Source organism: Eptatretus burgeri, chromosome 7, assembly GCF_056783735.1.
Source record: "Eptatretus burgeri isolate ZD-2024b chromosome 7, Ebu_testis_v1, whole genome shotgun sequence".
Taxonomy (NCBI): Eukaryota; Metazoa; Chordata; class Myxini; order Myxiniformes; family Myxinidae; genus Eptatretus; species Eptatretus burgeri.
In genome coordinates, this window is record NC_140967.1 from 622,816 (window position 1) to 641,424 (window position 18,609).

An 18,609-nucleotide genomic window follows, 5' to 3' on the forward strand; every position below is an offset into this window, starting at 1 on the left:
CGGTGTGTTTATATTGTCAATGTCACTGTTCTTTGCCAGTGTGTTTATATTGTCAATGTGACTGTTCTCAGCCGGTGTGTTTATATTGTCAATGTGACTGTTCTTAGCCGGTGTGTTTATATTGTCAATGTCACTGTTCTTTGCCAGTGTGTTTATATTGTCAATGTGACTGTTCTCAGCCGGTGTGTTTATATTGTCAATGTGACTGTTCTTAGCAGGTGTGTTTTTATTATCAATGTGACTGTTCTTAGCCGGTGTGTTTACATTGTCAATGTGACTGTTCTTAGCCAGTGTGTTTATATTGTCAATGTGACTGTTCTTTGCCGGTGTGTTTATATTGTCCATGTGACTGTTCTTAGCCGGTGTGTTTATGTTGTGAATGTGACTGTTCTCAGCCTGTGTGTTTGTTTTGTCAATGTGACTGTTCTTACCCGGTGTGTTTATATTGTCAATGTCACTGTTCTTTGCCAGTGTGTTTATATTGTCAATGTGACTGTTCTCAGCCGGTGTGTTTATATTGTCAATGTGACTGTTCTTAGCAGGTGTGTTTATATTGTCAATGTGACTGTTCTCAGCCTGTGTGTTTGTTTTGTCAATGTGACTGTTCTCAGCCGGTGTGTTTATATTGTCAATGTGACTGTTCTTAGCCGGTGTGTTTATATTCTGAATGTGACTGTTCTCAGCCTGTGTGTTTGTTTTGTCAATGTGACTGTTCTCAGCCGGTGTGTTTATATTGTGAATGTGACTGTTCTCAGCCTGTGTGTTTATATTGTCAATGTGACTGTTCTTAGCAGGTGTGTTTATATTGTCAATGTGACTGTTCTCAGCCTGTGTGTTTGTTTTGTCAATGTGACTGTTCTCAGCCGGTGTGTTTATATTGTCAATGTGACTGTTCTTAGCCGGTGTGTTTATATTGTTAATGTGACTTCTTAGCCGGTGTGTTTATATTGTCAATGTGATTGTTCTAAGCTGGTGTGTTTATATTATCAATGTGACTGTTCTTAGCCGGTGTGTTTATATTGTCAATGTGACTGTTCTTAGCCGGTGTGTTTATATTGTCAATGTGATTGTTCTAAGCTGGTGTGTTTATATTATCAATGTGACTGTTCTTAGCCGGTGTGTTTATATTGTTAATGTGACTTCTTTGCCGGTGTGTTTATATTGTCAATGTGATTGTTCTTAGCTGGTGTGTTTATATTATCAATGTGACTGTTCTTAGCCGGTGTGTTTATATTGTCGATGTGACTGTTCTTTGCTGGTGTGTTTATATTATCAATGTGACTGTTCTTAGCTGGTGTGTTTGCATTGTCAATGTGACTGTTCTTAGCCGGTGTGTTTTTATTGTCAATGTGACTGTTCTTAGCCGGTGTGTTTATATTGTCAATGTGACTGTTCTTAGCCGGTGTGTTTTTATTGTCAATGTGACTGTTCTTAGCCGGTGTGTTTATATTGTCAATGTGATTGTTCTAAGCTGGTGTGTTTATATTATCAATGTGACTGTTCTTAGCCGGTGTGTTTATATTGTCAATGTGACTGTTCTTAGCCGGTGTGTTTATATTGTCGATGTGACTGTTCTTTGCTGGTGTGTTTATATTATCAATGTGACTGTTCTTAGCTGGTGTGTTTGCATTGTCAATGTGACTGTTCTTAGCCGGTGTGTTTTTATTGTCAATGTGACTGTTCTTAGCCGGTGTGTTTATATTGTCAATGTGACTGTTCTAAGCTGGTGTGTTTATATTGTCAATGTGATTGTTCTCAGCTGGTGTGTTTATATTGTCGATGTGACTTCTTAGCCGGTGTGTTTTTATTATCAATGTGACTGTTCTTAGCCGGTGTGTTTATATTGTCAATGTGACTCTTCTTAGCCGGAGTGTTTATCTTGTCAATGTGACCGTTCTTAGCCGGTGTGTTTGTATTCTCAATGTGACTGTTCTTCGCCGGTGTGTTTTTATTATCAATGTGACTGTTCTTAGCCGGTGTGTTTATATTGTCAATGTGACTCTTCTTAGCTGGTGTGTTTATATTGTCAATGTGACTGTTCTTAGCTGGTGTGTTTTTATTGTCAATGTGACTGTTCTTCGCTGGTGTGTTTATCTTGTCAATGTGACTGTTCTTAGCCGGTGTGTTTGTATTCTCAATGTGACTGTTCTTCGCCGGTGTGTTTGTATTGTCAATGTGACTGTTCTCAGCCAGTGTGTTTATATTGTCAATGTGACTGTTCTTTGCCGGTGTCTTGATATTGTCAATGTGACTGTTCTTAGCTGTTGTCTTTATATTGTCAATGTGACTGTTCTTTGCCCGTGTGTTTATATTGTCAATGTGACTGCTCTTCGCTGGTGTGTTTATATTGTGAATGTGACTGTTCTCAGCCTGTGTTTGTTTTGTCAATGTGACTGTTCTTAGCCGGTGTGTTTATATTGTCAATGTGACTGTTCTTTGCCAGTGTGTTTATATTGTCAATGTCACTGTTCTTAGCCGGTGTGTTTATATTGTCAATGTGACTGTTCTCAGCCGGTGTGTTTATATTGTCAATGTGACTGTTCTCAGCCTGTGTGTTTGTTTTGTCAATGTGACTGTTCATAGCCGGTGTGTTTATATTGTCAATGTGACTGTTCTTTGCCAGTGTGTTTATATTGTCAATGTGACTGTTCTTAGCCGGTGTGTTTATATTGTCAATGTGACTGTTCTCAGCCTGTGTGTTTGTTTTGTCAATGTGACTGTTCTTTGCCAGTGTGTTTATATTGTCAATGTGACTGTTCTTTGCCAGTGTGTTTATATTGTCAATGTGACTGTTCTTAGCCGGTGTGCTTATATTGTCAATGTGACTGTTCTTTGCCGGTGTGTTTGTATTGTCAATGTGACTGTTCTCAGCCGGTGTGTTTATATTGTCAATGTGACTGTTCTTTGCCCGTGTTTTTATATTGTCAATGTGACTGTTCTTAGCCGGTGTGCTTATATTGTCAATGTGACTGTTCTTTGCCGTTGTGTTTATATTGTCAATGTGTCTGTTCTCAGCCTGTGTGTTTGTTTTGTCAATGTGACTGTTCTTAGCCGGTGTGTTTATATTGTCAATGTGACTGTTCTTTGCCAGTGTGTTTATATTGTCAATGTCACTGTTCTTAGCCGGTGTGTTTATATTGTCAATGTGATTGTTCTAAGCTGGTGTGTTTATATTATCAATGTGACTGTTCTTAGCCGGTGTGTTTATATTGTTAATGTGACTTCTTAGCCGGTGTGTTTATATTGTCAATGTGATTGTTCTAAGCTGGTGTGTTTATATTATCAATGTGACTGTTCTTAGCCGGTGTGTTTATATTGTCAATGTGACTGTTCTTAGCCGGTGTGTTTATATTGTCAATGTGATTGTTCTAAGCTGGTGTGTTTATATTATCAATGTGACTGTTCTTAGCCGGTGTGTTTATATTGTTAATGTGACTTCTTTGCCGGTGTGTTTATATTGTCAATGTGATTGTTCTTAGCTGGTGTGTTTATATTATCAATGTGACTGTTCTTAGCCGGTGTGTTTATATTGTCGATGTGACTGTTCTTTGCTGGTGTGTTTATATTATCAATGTGACTGTTCTTAGCTGGTGTGTTTGCATTGTCAATGTGACTGTTCTTAGCCGGTGTGTTTTTATTGTCAATGTGACTGTTCTTAGCCGGTGTGTTTGTATTCTCAATGTGACTGTTCTTCGCCGGTGTGTTTGTATTGTCAATGTGACTGTTCTCAGCCAGTGTGTTTATATTGTCAATGTGACTGTTCTTTGCCGGTGTCTTGATATTGTCAATGTGACTGTTCTTAGCTGTTGTCTTTATATTGTCAATGTGACTGTTCTTTGCCCGTGTGTTTATATTGTCAATGTGACTGCTCTTCGCTGGTGTGTTTATATTGTGAATGTGACTGTTCTCAGCCTGTGTTTGTTTTGTCAATGTGACTGTTCTTAGCCGGTGTGTTTATATTGTCAATGTGACTGTTCTTTGCCAGTGTGTTTATATTGTCAATGTCACTGTTCTTAGCCGGTGTGTTTATATTGTCAATGTGACTGTTCTCAGCCGGTGTGTTTATATTGTCAATGTGACTGTTCTCAGCCTGTGTGTTTGTTTTGTCAATGTGACTGTTCATAGCCGGTGTGTTTATATTGTCAATGTGACTGTTCTTTGCCAGTGTGTTTATATTGTCAATGTGACTGTTCTTAGCCGGTGTGTTTATATTGTCAATGTGACTGTTCTCAGCCTGTGTGTTTGTTTTGTCAATGTGACTGTTCTTTGCCAGTGTGTTTATATTGTCAATGTGACTGTTCTTTGCCAGTGTGTTTATATTGTCAATGTGACTGTTCTTAGCCGGTGTGCTTATATTGTCAATGTGACTGTTCTTTGCCAGTGTGTTTGTATTGTCAATGTGACTGTTCTCAGCCGGTGTGTTTATATTGTCAATGTGACTGTTCTTTGCCCGTGTGTTTATATTGTCAATGTGACTGTTCTTAGCCGGTGTGCTTATATTGTCAATGTGACTGTTCTTTGCCGTTGTGTTTATATTGTCAATGTGTCTGTTCTCAGCCTGTGTGTTTGTTTTGTCAATGTGACTGTTCTTAGCCGGTGTGTTTATATTGTCAATGTGACTGTTCTTTGCCAGTGTGTTTATATTGTCAATGTCACTGTTCTTAGCCGGTGTGTTTATATTGTCAATGTGATTGTTCTAAGCTGGTGTGTTTATATTATCAATGTGACTGTTCTTAGCCGGTGTGTTTATATTGTTAATGTGACTTCTTAGCCGGTGTGTTTATATTGTCAATGTGATTGTTCTAAGCTGGTGTGTTTATATTATCAATGTGACTGTTCTTAGCCGGTGTGTTTATATTGTCAATGTGACTGTTCTTAGCCGGTGTGTTTATATTGTCAATGTGATTGTTCTAAGCTGGTGTGTTTATATTATCAATGTGACTGTTCTTAGCCGGTGTGTTTATATTGTTAATGTGACTTCTTTGCCGGTGTGTTTATATTGTCAATGTGATTGTTCTTAGCTGGTGTGTTTATATTATCAATGTGACTGTTCTTAGCCGGTGTGTTTATATTGTCGATGTGACTGTTCTTTGCTGGTGTGTTTATATTATCAATGTGACTGTTCTTAGCTGGTGTGTTTGCATTGTCAATGTGACTGTTCTTAGCCGGTGTGTTTTTATTGTCAATGTGACTGTTCTTAGCCGGTGTGTTTATATTGTCAATGTGACTGTTCTTAGCCGGTGTGTTTTTATTGTCAATGTGACTGTTCTTAGCCGGTGTGTTTATATTGTCAATGTGATTGTTCTAAGCTGGTGTGTTTATATTATCAATGTGACTGTTCTGAGCCGGTGTGTTTATATTGTCAATGTGACTGTTCTTAGCCGGTGTGTTTATATTGTCGATGTGACTGTTCTTTGCTGGTGTGTTTATATTATCAATGTGACTGTTCTTAGCTGGTGTGTTTGCATTGTCAATGTGACTGTTCTTAGCCGGTGTGTTTTTATTGTCAATGTGACTGTTCTTAGCCGGTGTGTTTATATTGTCAATGTGACTGTTCTAAGCTGGTGTGTTTATATTGTCAATGTGATTGTTCTCAGCTGGTGTGTTTATATTGTCGATGTGACTTCTTAGCCGGTGTGTTTTTATTATCAATGTGACTGTTCTTAGCCGGTGTGTTTATATTGTCAATGTGACTCTTCTTAGCCGGAGTGTTTATCTTGTCAATGTGACCGTTCTTAGCCGGTGTGTTTGTATTCTCAATGTGACTGTTCTTCGCCGGTGTGTTTTTATTATCAATGTGACTGTTCTTAGCCGGTGTGTTTATATTGTCAATGTGACTCTTCTTAGCTGGTGTGTTTATATTGTCAATGTGACTGTTCTTAGCTGGTGTGTTTTTATTGTCAATGTGACTGTTCTTCGCTGGTGTGTTTATCTTGTCAATGTGACTGTTCTTAGCCGGTGTGTTTGTATTCTCAATGTGACTGTTCTTCACCGGTGTGTTTGTATTGTCAATGTGACTGTTCTCAACCAGTGTGTTTATATTGTCAATGTGACTGTTCTTTGCCGGTGTCTTGATATTGTCAATGTGACTGTTCTTAGCTGTTGTCTTTATATTGTCAATGTGACTGTTCTTTGCCCGTGTGTTTATATTGTCAATGTGACTGCTCTTAGCTGGTGTGTTTATATTGTGAATGTGACTGTTCTCAGCCTGTGTTTGTTTTGTCAATGTGACTGTTCTTAGCCGGTGTGTTTATATTGTCAATGTGACTGTTCTTTGCCAGTGTGTTTATATTGTCAATGTCACTGTTCTTAGCCGGTGTGTTTATATTGTCAATGTGACTGTTCTCAGCCGGTGTGTTTATATTGTCAATGTGACTGTTCTCAGCCTGTGTGTTTGTTTTGTCAATGTGACTGTTCATAGCCGGTGTGTTTATATTGTCAATGTGACTGTTCTTTGCCAGTGTGTTTATATTGTCAATGTGACTGTTCTTAGCCGGTGTGTTTATATTGTCAATGTGACTGTTCTCAGCCTGTGTGTTTGTTTTGTCAATGTGACTGTTCTTTGCCAGTGTGTTTATATTGTCAATGTGACTGTTCTTTGCCAGTGTGTTTATATTGTCAATGTGACTGTTCTTAGCCGGTGTGCTTATATTGTCAATGTGACTGTTCTTTGCCGGTGTGTTTGTATTGTCAATGTGACTGTTCTCAGCCGGTGTGTTTATATTGTCAATGTGACTGTTCTTTGCCCGTGTGTTTATATTGTCAATGTGACTGTTCTTAGCCGGTGTGCTTATATTGTCAATGTGACTGTTCTTTGCCGTTGTGTTTATATTGTCAATGTGTCTGTTCTCAGCCTGTGTGTTTGTTTTGTCAATGTGACTGTTCTTAGCCGGTGTGTTTATATTGTCAATGTGACTGTTCTTTGCCAGTGTGTTTATATTGTCAATGTCACTGTTCTTAGCCGGTGTGTTTATATTGTCAATGTGACTGCTCTCAGCCTGTGTGTTTGTTTTGTCAATGTGACTGTTCTTTGCCAGTGTGTTTATATTGTCAATGTGACTGTTCTTTGCCAGTGTGTTTATATTGTCAATGTGACTGTTCTTAGCCGGTGTGCTTATATTGTCAATGTGACTGTTCTCAGCCTGTGTGTTTGTTTTGTCAATGTGACTGTTCTTAGCCAGTGTGTTTATATTGTTAATGTGACTTCTTAGCCGGTGTGTTTATATTGTCAATGTGATTGTTCTAAGCTGGTGTGTTTATATTATCAATGTGACTGTTCTTAGCCGGTGTGTTTATATTGTTAATGTGACTTCTTAGCCGGTGTGTTTATATTGTCAATGTGATTGTTCTAAGCTGGTGTGTTTATATTATCAATGTGACTGTTCTTAGCCGGTGTGTTTATATTGTCAATGTGACTGTTCTTAGCCGGTGTGTTTATATTGTCGATGTGACTGTTCTTTGCTGGTGTGTTTATATTATCAATGTGACTGTTCTTAGCTGGTGTGTTTGCATTGTCAATGTGACTGTTCTAAGCTGGTGTGTTTATATTGTCAATGTGATTGTTCTCAGCTGGTGTGTTTATATTGTCGATGTGACTTCTTAGCCGGTGTGTTTTTATTATCAATGTGACTGTTCTTAGCCGGTGTGTTTATATTGTCAATGTGACTCTTCTTAGCCGGAGTGTTTATCTTGTCAATGTGACTGTTCTTAGCCGGTGTGTTTGTATTCTCAATGTGACTGTTCTTCACCGGTGTGTTTTTATTATCAATGTGACTGTTCTTAGCCGGTGTGTTTATATTGTCAATGTGACTCTTCTTAGCTGGTGTGTTTATATTGTCAATGTGACTGTTCTTAGCTGGTGTGTTTTTATTGTCAATGTGACTGTTCTTCGCTGGTGTGTTTATCTTGTCAATGTGACTGTTCTTCCCAGTGTGTTTGTATTGTCAATGTGACTGTTCTCAGCCGGTGTGTTTATATTGTCAATGTGACTGTTCTTCGCTGGTGTGTATATATTGTCAATGTGATTGTTCTTTTCTGGTGTGTTTGTATTCTCAATGTGACTGTTCTTCGCCGGTCTGTTTTTATTATCAATGTGACTGTTCTTAGCCGGTGTGTTTACATTGTCAATGTGACTGTTCTTAGCCAGTGTGTTTATATTGTCAATGTGACTGTTCTTTGCCGGTGTGTTTATATTGTCCATGTGACTGTTCTTAGCCGGTGTGTTTATGTTGTGAATGTGACTGTTCTCAGCCTGTGTGTTTGTTTTGTCAATGTGACTGTTCTTACCCGGTGTGTTTATATTGTCAATGTCACTGTTCTTTGCCAGTGTGTTTATATTGTCAATGTGACTGTTCTCAGCCGGTGTGTTTATATTGTCAATGTGACTGTTCTAAGCCGGTGTGTTTATATTGTCAATGTCACTGTTCTTTGCCAGTGTGTTTATATTGTCAATGTGACTGTTCTCAGCCGGTGTGTTTATATTGTCAATGTGACTGTTCTTAGCAGGTGTGTTTTTATTATCAATGTGACTGTTCTTAGCCGGTGTGTTTACATTGTCAATGTGACTGTTCTTAGCCAGTGTGTTTATATTGTCAATGTGACTGTTCTTTGCCGGTGTGTTTATATTGTCCATGTGACTGTTCTTAGCCGGTGTGTTTATGTTGTGAATGTGACTGTTCTCAGCCTGTGTGTTTGTTTTGTCAATGTGACTGTTCTTACCCGGTGTGTTTATATTGTCAATGTCACTGTTCTTTGCCAGTGTGTTTATATTGTCAATGTGACTGTTCTCAGCCGGTGTGTTTATATTGTCAATGTGACTGTTCTTAGCAGGTGTGTTTATATTGTCAATGTGACTGTTCTCAGCCTGTGTGTTTGTTTTGTCAATGTGACTGTTCTCAGCCGGTGTGTTTATATTGTCAATGTGACTGTTCTTAGCCGGTGTGTTTATATTCTGAATGTGACTGTTCTCAGCCTGTGTGTTTGTTTTGTCAATGTGACTGTTCTCAGCCGGTGTGTTTATATTGTGAATGTGACTGTTCTCAGCCTGTGTGTTTGTTTTGTCAATGTGACTGTTCTTAGCCAGTGTGTTTATATTGTTAATGTGACTTCTTAGCCGGTGTGTTTATATTGTCAATGTGATTGTTCTAAGCTGGTGTGTTTATATTATCAATGTGACTGTTCTTAGCCGGTGTGTTTATATTGTTAATGTGACTTCTTAGCCGGTGTGTTTATATTGTCAATGTGATTGTTCTAAGCTGGTGTGTTTATATTATCAATGTGACTGTTCTTAGCCGGTGTGTTTATATTGTCAATGTGACTGTTCTTAGCCGGTGTGTTTATATTGTCAATGTGATTGTTCTAAGCTGGTGTGTTTATATTATCAATGTGACTGTTCTTAGCCGGTGTGTTTATATTGTTAATGTGACTTCTTTGCCGGTGTGTTTATATTGTCAATGTGATTGTTCTTAGCTGGTGTGTTTATATTATCAATGTGACTGTTCTTAGCCGGTGTGTTTATATTGTCGATGTGACTGTTCTTTGCTGGTGTGTTTATATTATCAATGTGACTGTTCTTAGCTGGTGTGTTTGCATTGTCAATGTGACTGTTCTTAGCCGGTGTGTTTTTATTGTCAATGTGACTGTTCTTAGCCGGTGTGTTTATATTGTCAATGTGACTGTTCTTAGCCGGTGTGTTTTTATTGTCAATGTGACTGTTCTTAGCCGGTGTGTTTATATTGTCAATGTGATTGTTCTAAGCTGGTGTGTTTATATTATCAATGTGACTGTTCTTAGCCGGTGTGTTTATATTGTCAATGTGACTGTTCTTAGCCGGTGTGTTTATATTGTCGATGTGACTGTTCTTTGCTGGTGTGTTTATATTATCAATGTGACTGTTCTTAGCTGGTGTGTTTGCATTGTCAATGTGACTGTTCTTAGCCGGTGTGTTTTTATTGTCAATGTGACTGTTCTTAGCCGGTGTGTTTATATTGTCAATGTGACTGTTCTAAGCTGGTGTGTTTATATTGTCAATGTGATTGTTCTCAGCTGGTGTGTTTATATTGTCGATGTGACTTCTTAGCCGGTGTGTTTTTATTATCAATGTGACTGTTCTTAGCCGGTGTGTTTATATTGTCAATGTGACTCTTCTTAGCCGGAGTGTTTATCTTGTCAATGTGACCGTTCTTAGCCGGTGTGTTTGTATTCTCAATGTGACTGTTCTTCGCCGGTGTGTTTTTATTATCAATGTGACTGTTCTTAGCCGGTGTGTTTATATTGTCAATGTGACTCTTCTTAGCTGGTGTGTTTATATTGTCAATGTGACTGTTCTTAGCTGGTGTGTTTTTATTGTCAATGTGACTGTTCTTCGCTGGTGTGTTTATCTTGTCAATGTGACTGTTCTTAGCCGGTGTGTTTGTATTCTCAATGTGACTGTTCTTCGCCGGTGTGTTTGTATTGTCAATGTGACTGTTCTCAGCCAGTGTGTTTATATTGTCAATGTGACTGTTCTTTGCCGGTGTCTTGATATTGTCAATGTGACTGTTCTTAGCTGTTGTCTTTATATTGTCAATGTGACTGTTCTTTGCCCGTGTGTTTATATTGTCAATGTGACTGCTCTTAGCTGGTGTGTTTATATTGTGAATGTGACTGTTCTCAGCCTGTGTTTGTTTTGTCAATGTGACTGTTCTTAGCCGGTGTGTTTATATTGTCAATGTGACTGTTCTTTGCCAGTGTGTTTATATTGTCAATGTCACTGTTCTTAGCCGGTGTGTTTATATTGTCAATGTGACTGTTCTCAGCCTGTGTGTTTGTTTTGTCAATGTGACTGTTCATAGCCGGTGTGTTTATATTGTCAATGTGACTGTTCTTTGCCAGTGTGTTTATATTGTCAATGTGACTGTTCTTAGCCGGTGTGTTTATATTGTCAATGTGACTGTTCTCAGCCTGTGTGTTTGTTTTGTCAATGTGACTGTTCTTTGCCAGTGTGTTTATATTGTCAATGTGACTGTTCTTTGCCAGTGTGTTTATATTGTCAATGTGACTGTTCTTAGCCGGTGTGCTTATATTGTCAATGTGACTGTTCTTTGCCGGTGTGTTTGTATTGTCAATGTGACTGTTCTCAGCCGGTGTGTTTATATTGTCAATGTGACTGTTCTTTGCCCGTGTGTTTATATTGTCAATGTGACTGTTCTTAGCCAGTGTGCTTATATTGTCAATGTGACTGTTCTTTGCCGTTGTGTTTATATTGTCAATGTGTCTGTTCTCAGCCTGTGTGTTTGTTTTGTCAATGTGACTGTTCTTAGCCGGTGTGTTTATATTGTCAATGTGACTGTTCTTTGCCAGTGTGTTTATATTGTCAATGTCACTGTTCTTAGCCGGTGTGTTTATATTGTCAATGTGACTGTTCTCAGCCTGTGTGTTTGTTTTGTCAATGTGACTGTTCTTTGCCAGTGTGTTTATATTGTCAATGTGACTGTTCTTTGCCAGTGTGTTTATATTGTCAATGTGACTGTTCTTAGCCGGTGTGCTTATATTGTCAATGTGACTGTTCTCAGCCTGTGTGTTTGTTTTGTCAATGTGACTGTTCTTTGCCAGTGTGTTTATATTGTCAATGTGACTGTTCTTTGCCAGTGTGTTTATATTGTCAATGTGATTGTTCTAAGCTGGTGTGTTTATATTATCAATGTGACTGTTCTTAGCCGGTGTGTTTATATTGTTAATGTGACTTCTTAGCCGGTGTGTTTATATTGTCAATGTGATTGTTCTAAGCTGGTGTGTTTATATTATCAATGTGACTGTTCTTAGCCGGTGTGTTTATATTGTCAATGTGACTGTTCTTAGCCGGTGTGTTTATATTGTCGATGTGACTGTTCTTTGCTGGTGTGTTTATATTATCAATGTGACTGTTCTTAGCTGGTGTGTTTGCATTGTCAATGTGACTGTTCTTAGCCGGTGTGTTTTTATTGTCAATGTGACTGTTCTTAGCCGGTGTGTTTATATTGTCAATGTGACTGTTCTAAGCTGGTGTGTTTATATTGTCAATGTGATTGTTCTCAGCTGGTGTGTTTATATTGTCGATGTGACTTCTTAGCCGGTGTGTTTTTATTATCAATGTGACTGTTCTTAGCCGGTGTGTTTATATTGTCAATGTGACTCTTCTTAGCCGGAGTGTTTATCTTGTCAATGTGACTGTTCTTAGCCGGTGTGTTTGTATTCTCAATGTGACTGTTCTTCACCGGTGTGTTTTTATTATCAATGTGACTGTTCTTAGCCGGTGTGTTTATATTGTCAATGTGACTCTTCTTAGCTGGTGTGTTTATATTGTCAATGTGACTGTTCTTAGCTGGTGTGTTTTTATTGTCAATGTGACTGTTCTTCGCTGGTGTGTTTATCTTGTCAATGTGACTGTTCTTAGCCGGTGTGTTTGTATTCTCAATGTGACTGTTCTTCGCCGGTGTGTTTGTATTGTCAATGTGACTGTTCTCAGCCAGTGTGTTTATATTGTCAATGTGACTGTTCTTTGCCAGTGTCTTGATATTGTCAATGTGACTGTTCTTAGCTGTTGTCTTTATATTGTCAATGTGACTGTTCTTTGCCCGTGTGTTTATATTGTCAATGTGACTGCTCTTAGCTGGTGTGTTTATATTGTGAATGTGACTGTTCTCAGCCTGTGTTTGTTTTGTCAATGTGACTGTTCTTAGCCGGTGTGTTTATATTGTAAATGTGACTGTTCTTTGCCAGTGTGTTTATATTGTCAATGTCACTGTTCTTAGCCGGTGTGTTTATATTGTCAATGTGACTGTTCTCAGCCGGTGTGTTTATATTGTCAATGTGACTGTTCTCAGCCTGTGTGTTTGTTTTGTCAATGTGACTGTTCTTAGCCGGTGTGTTTATATTGTCAATGTGACTGTTCTTTGCCAGTGTGTTTATATTGTCAATGTTACTGTTCTTAGCCGGTGTGTTTATATTGTCAATGTGACTGTTCTCAGCCTGTGTGTTTGTTTTGTCAATGTGACTGTTCTTTGCCAGTGTGTTTATATTGTCAATGTGACTGTTCTTTGCCAGTGTGTTTATATTGTCAATGTGACTGTTCTTAGCCGGTGTGCTTATATTGTCAATGTGACTGTTCTTTGCCGGTGTGTTTGTATTGTCAATGTGACTGTTCTCAGCCGGTGTGTTTATATTGTCAATGTGACTGTTCTTTGCCCGTGTGTTTATATTGTCAATGTGACTGTTCTTAGCCGGTGTGCTTATATTGTCAATGTGACTGTTCTTTGCCGTTGTGTTTATATTGTCAATGTGTCTGTTCTCAGCCTGTGTGTTTGTTTTGTCAATGTGACTGTTCTTAGCCGGTGTGTTTATATTGTCAATGTGACTGTTCTTTGCCAGTGTGTTTATATTGTCAATGTCACTGTTCTTAGCCGGTGTGTTTATATTGTCAATGTGACTGTTCTCAGCCTGTGTGTTTGTTTTGTCAATGTGACTGTTCTTAGCCGGTGTGTTTATATTGTCAATGTGACTGTTCTTTGCCAGTGTGTTTATATTGTCAATGTGACTGTTCTTAGCCGGTGTGTTTATATTGTCAATGTGACTGTTCTCAGCCTGTGTGTTTGTTTTGTCAATGTGACTGTTCTTTGCCAGTGTGTTTATATTGTCAATGTGACTGTTCTTTGCCAGTGTGTTTATATTGTCAATGTGACTGTTCTTAGCCGGTGTGCTTATATTGTCAATGTGACTGTTCTTTGCCGGTGTGTTTGTATTGTCAATGTGACTGTTCTCAGCCGGTGTGTTTATATTGTCAATGTGACTGTTCTTTGCCAGTGTGTTTATATTGTCAATGTGACTGTTCTTAGCCGGTGTGCTTATATTGTCAATGTGACTGTTCTTTGCCGTTGTGTTTATATTGTCAATGTGTCTGTTCTCAGCCTGTGTGTTTGTTTTGTCAATGTGACTGTTCTTAGCCGGTGTGTTTATATTGTCAATGTGACTGTTCTTTACCAGTGTGTTTATATTGTCAATGTGACTGTTCTTTGCCAGTGTGTTTATATTGTCAATGTCACTGTTCTTTGCCAGTGTGTTTATATTGTCAATGTGACTGTTCTTTGCCAGTGTGTTTATATTGTCAATGTGACTGTTCTTTGCCAGTGTGTTTATATTGTCAATGTCACTGTTCTTTGCCAGTGTGTTTATATTGTCAATGTGACTGTTCTTTGCCAGTGTGTTTATATTGTCAATGTGACTGTTCTTAGCCGGTGTGCTTATATTGTCAATGTGACTGTTCTTTGCCGGTGTGTTTATATTGTGAATGTGACTGTTCTCAGCCTATGTGTCTGTTACTTCCATTGCCGAAGGTGGACGCAGGTTCTGTTTTGACCCCTCTGTCGGTCTGTTTCTCTGTTTTTCTCTTTATCAGGATATCTCAAGAAGTTCGGGATGGATTTGGTGTCAAGTTGGTGGACAGCTTGCTACGTGACATGATCGAACCCTGTATTTGTTTTTATTTGGATCCTTGTTTCCATCACAAAATTGCTTTTGAATCCCTATCAATCATTTGCATCGAACGCATTGGTGTGATTTTATTTCGTCGTTTGTAAGTTTGTTTTATCACCTTTTATACAAACATTCTGATGATGCCCTTTGGGCACAATTAAATCAATGTTTCACACATTTCCCCACAAGTGGACTTTGCCTGTTTGTTATCGGTTATCAGTGAACGACTGAGAAATTGATAAAATGTCCCATTTATGAGTGATGGCAAATGAGAGAAGTGGTTAGATTGGTGTGACATGAACTAACTGTTAACCACAGTGCACGTGGCCCATCAGTCACCCTCAACAGATGTGATTGTTCTTCCTTCTGAGCCACACACAACCACAAAACCTCCCTTCCGTTTCTCCGCTCTGCAGCCTCAGTTTGTCGTCTCGTTCACTGAGCGAGTTTGTTTTCGGTGAAAATGCTGGGAACTTATTCTTTTTTATTCATCATTCTTGTTATTCTTTCAAATGTTGTCAAACTCAATATAATTACCATTCACAACACGTGACTAGTTCTGTGATTTACTATACTCCAGTAGGATTTGATATTATCGACACAGATCCGGTCAAATATCCATCGAAACCATCACTCGAGGAAATAACGATTTGATGGAGGGTGTGCACTGATGTCATCAACTCCACAACTGCAGGTGGAATCCATGGAGTGGCCGTGCTGGGTGAGTGGTGGCAGCACAGCAAACAGGTAACCCAGTGGAGAGCATTTAATGGCTCATGCCCATGATGTTGGTGTCGATGTCCTCGTGTCGCTCCTGAACGACATCCTGACAAACACGAGCTGTGAACGGTACTTTCTTCGTGCAAATCAAAATTGTTTGACGTTTCCCTGCTGCGTGGTATCCAGACTCCGTGAATTTTATCTCTTATTCATGAAAGCCATGATGAGATAGACGAGTCATTTAAACTTTGGAGCTTTATCAGTGCGTGTGATGTCGTTCCTGAGTGCTCAGTACGTGATGAAAGTGAAGGGGAGTTCTGAGAACATTTCACTGAAACGTGCAGTGAATGACAAGCTACTGAGAAAAGTGGGCTCGTCAAGATTTTCGAACGTTCAACGACGTTTCCCCTGTGATCAAATGTCCAGAGCACGCACCGATGTAGCTCGGTGGTCTCAGGGTCCCCCCGCCGTGGCCGACAAAAACAATCCTGACTTTCGTGGATTTCCGAGTAAATTTCACCCAAGTCTCATGAACACAGGTAATGCATTCTCATCCTCCCCAGGTAAAAGCTCACGACTTGTCCACAAGAGGTAAATCTGAGATGTTTATCGTTATTTTAAAATTACTTGAGGTTTGCATCAGGATCTCAAGAGAAATTCCCCATTGTTCTGTAAGGAAAATGTTTTTCTTTTTTTTAATGAAGGGTCACGATTGGACGTCATTGTCAAACATGTTTGCCTTCCGACGGCAGGTACTCACATGTCACGGCGAACTTGTACAATTCACGGTAATTTTGTCCCACAGCTTCTCCGGGCACAAAATCCCCGAGGCCGATAGTACTCAGCGAGATGAAGCAGAAGTAGAATGCTTCCAAGTAGTTCCAGTTCTCCATCGTTGTGAAAATTGCCGCCGGAATGAAGAAGAAACAGATAACGACAGCCAAGCAGACGACCGACGCGTGAACCATCGCCACGTTCCTGCGCTCTCTCCCAAAACGATTCGTTAGATAATTAATCGGTCGAACATTCGCCAGGTGAAAGATACGATGAAGGAAAGCTGTTAGGAGCATCAACGTCAAGGGTATTCCCAGGGAACAGTAGATGATGCACGCCAACTTGCCCCCTTGTGACAGTGGAACCGTGTGCCCGTAGCCTGCAGGGACAAGACGAGCAAACACAATGGCCTTTGTTAAATTTTATTCCATCTTACATTTTCAGGAACAAGAATTACATACAGCCTAGATTATAAATTATATTCTCTCTCTCTCTCTATATATATATATATATATATATATATATATATATATATATATATATATATATATATATATACACATTGTGAAACGGTGATCGTCCCTCTACGTGCACAGCCGTCCGTACACCGTTCACTCGCCAGCAGTCCGACCTGCTCTGAGACTCGTTCACCCACATGACGAGGAATTGCTTCATCATTCAAAACCAATTTCCACGTTCTTTCCAATTCTACATTTGGTACTTGCAATACATATATTTGTCCAGCATGATGTGCATTTCCATCGATTTATTAGAATAGGCAAACGAGTCCACTTCGTGCCCCTGTCTCCTTCGGCGTGCTGCTGTCTACATTCCCTTCCGTGGTCTCAAAGGTTTCCTGGTGAATTCCTCTTTTCCAGACACTATTCTAAACTTCTTAAGAGTTTCCTTTTTTCTTTTTTAAGGCAAACGGTGTCTCTTTCGAACCACGAATACCAAGCACCATCTTGGTGATGCAAATTTTTATCCGGTTGTTCATTGTTCATGTTCCGCACTTGCACTCCTTTTTATTCTGAATACTAGCGAATACATCCCGTCGCTTCACTGTTCGGGAATATTAGGACGGGGGTGGGAGGGAGGGGGAGTGAGTAAATGGGAGAGAGTGAGGTCTCACCACATGTTATGCACTCCGTTTGGGGTAATGGGGAGGGGAACGGGGGTTTTGGACACGTGTTTAATCGGGGGACTTGAGGAAAAGCAGGGAGTGAGGGGGGGGGAGAGGTGAATGGTCCCCTTATTCTGGCATTAGTACAGGATTGAACGAAATTGGGTACATTCAAACAGCACGTTCAAACGGGTCATACTAAACTACGCCCGGACACCGCCCAGAGAAGTCCATTGGAGGGGAGGGGAGGGAAGGGAAGGCAGTGTAAGGGTAATGGAAGGCAGCATGAGGGAATGGGAAGGAAGCATGAGGGAAGGGGAAGGAAGCATGAGGGAAGGGGAAGGGTAGGCAGTGGACCAGAGAGTAACTGGGGCGATAAAACATGCCCAAACAGCAACGTTTTCTTTTTAACCACCGTGTTCCATATAAGACCTGGCGGGAGCATAAAAACTTAACACCCATGCTATCTACCGAGCAAAGGCTTGTCTGCATGCACCCACCTCCCCCCACTCCCACGCATTCCTCCAACCTCTTCATGGTCCATGCTAAACGTGCACACGCACCGGCGATATACTCATACTTTCACTCTCATACATACACAGATTTCCCCACACCCACACTGCACAATGACATGCCCCACATGGCTTCGATACCACAGCTCATCCGCTTCCCATGTGGCTCTGGCGCTGCAGCACGTTTGTTCCCCACGTGCAGAAGCACTTAGTTTGTGGGACTGCTGCGTAACCCTTTCCATAGTGCCGCGCATGACGGGCGTGAGTTTGAGTTCAGATCACGCACCCCCAAAACCCGCGCACCGCACACACGTAACCAAGCATGCAGGCATGCACACACCCCAAGAATGACATTTGTAGCCATTTGTAGCACGTCCATGTGTGCTGTCTACGTACCTCTCTGTGCTGACTGCATGGCATTGCGTTCAATGAAGTTTCACTTTCTGCAAATTCCTTCAACTTATCTTCACACAATATAATCGTCCGAACAGTAGGAAATATTCAGCTTAATGCTTTACTTGTATAAATACATTTAGTTATATAAACCGCTAATTTGTTTAAAATTGCAGTTTTCATTCCCGATTTCGCCACTTATTTAGTCCACGAGATCCGATTCTCCATTCAGATATAATATTTTGATGATATACTTTAATTAGTCCATGAGAGTAGATCATGTTTCCAAATCGATGCATGTTTGAATTGGTTGAACAAAATGGTGAATTAAGACTCCAGCAAGCTGACAGAGGGCTGACCAAGGATGAGCCTTGATAAAGGATAATTAAATAATGCCGTTAATTATCTTCAAAAGGGGTGTTTAAATTCACCCAAACACCCAATTTTCACTAACGCATTCTCTTGGAGTTCCCTTAGTGAGCAGGAAAAGTTTCTGGTTGTGAGGTTCCATGGTTTTGGAGATGTGGGTGGAGTAGACATACTGACACATACTGACACACACACACACACACACACACACACACACACACACACACACAC

General features: G+C 39.9%; 1 protein-coding gene across 1 annotated transcript in view; it reads right to left on the bottom strand.

Moving 5' to 3' along the window:
• LOC147022527 (potassium channel subfamily K member 1-like) overlaps positions 1-18,609 on the bottom strand; it is a 32,386-nt gene that overhangs the window by 8,807 nt on the left and 4,970 nt on the right. The window contains exon 2 of the mRNA XM_085887183.1: positions 15,968-16,360. Within this exon, the coding sequence (XP_085743309.1) occupies positions 15,968-16,360 (393 nt within the window). The remainder of the gene's footprint in view (positions 1-15,967; positions 16,361-18,609) is intronic.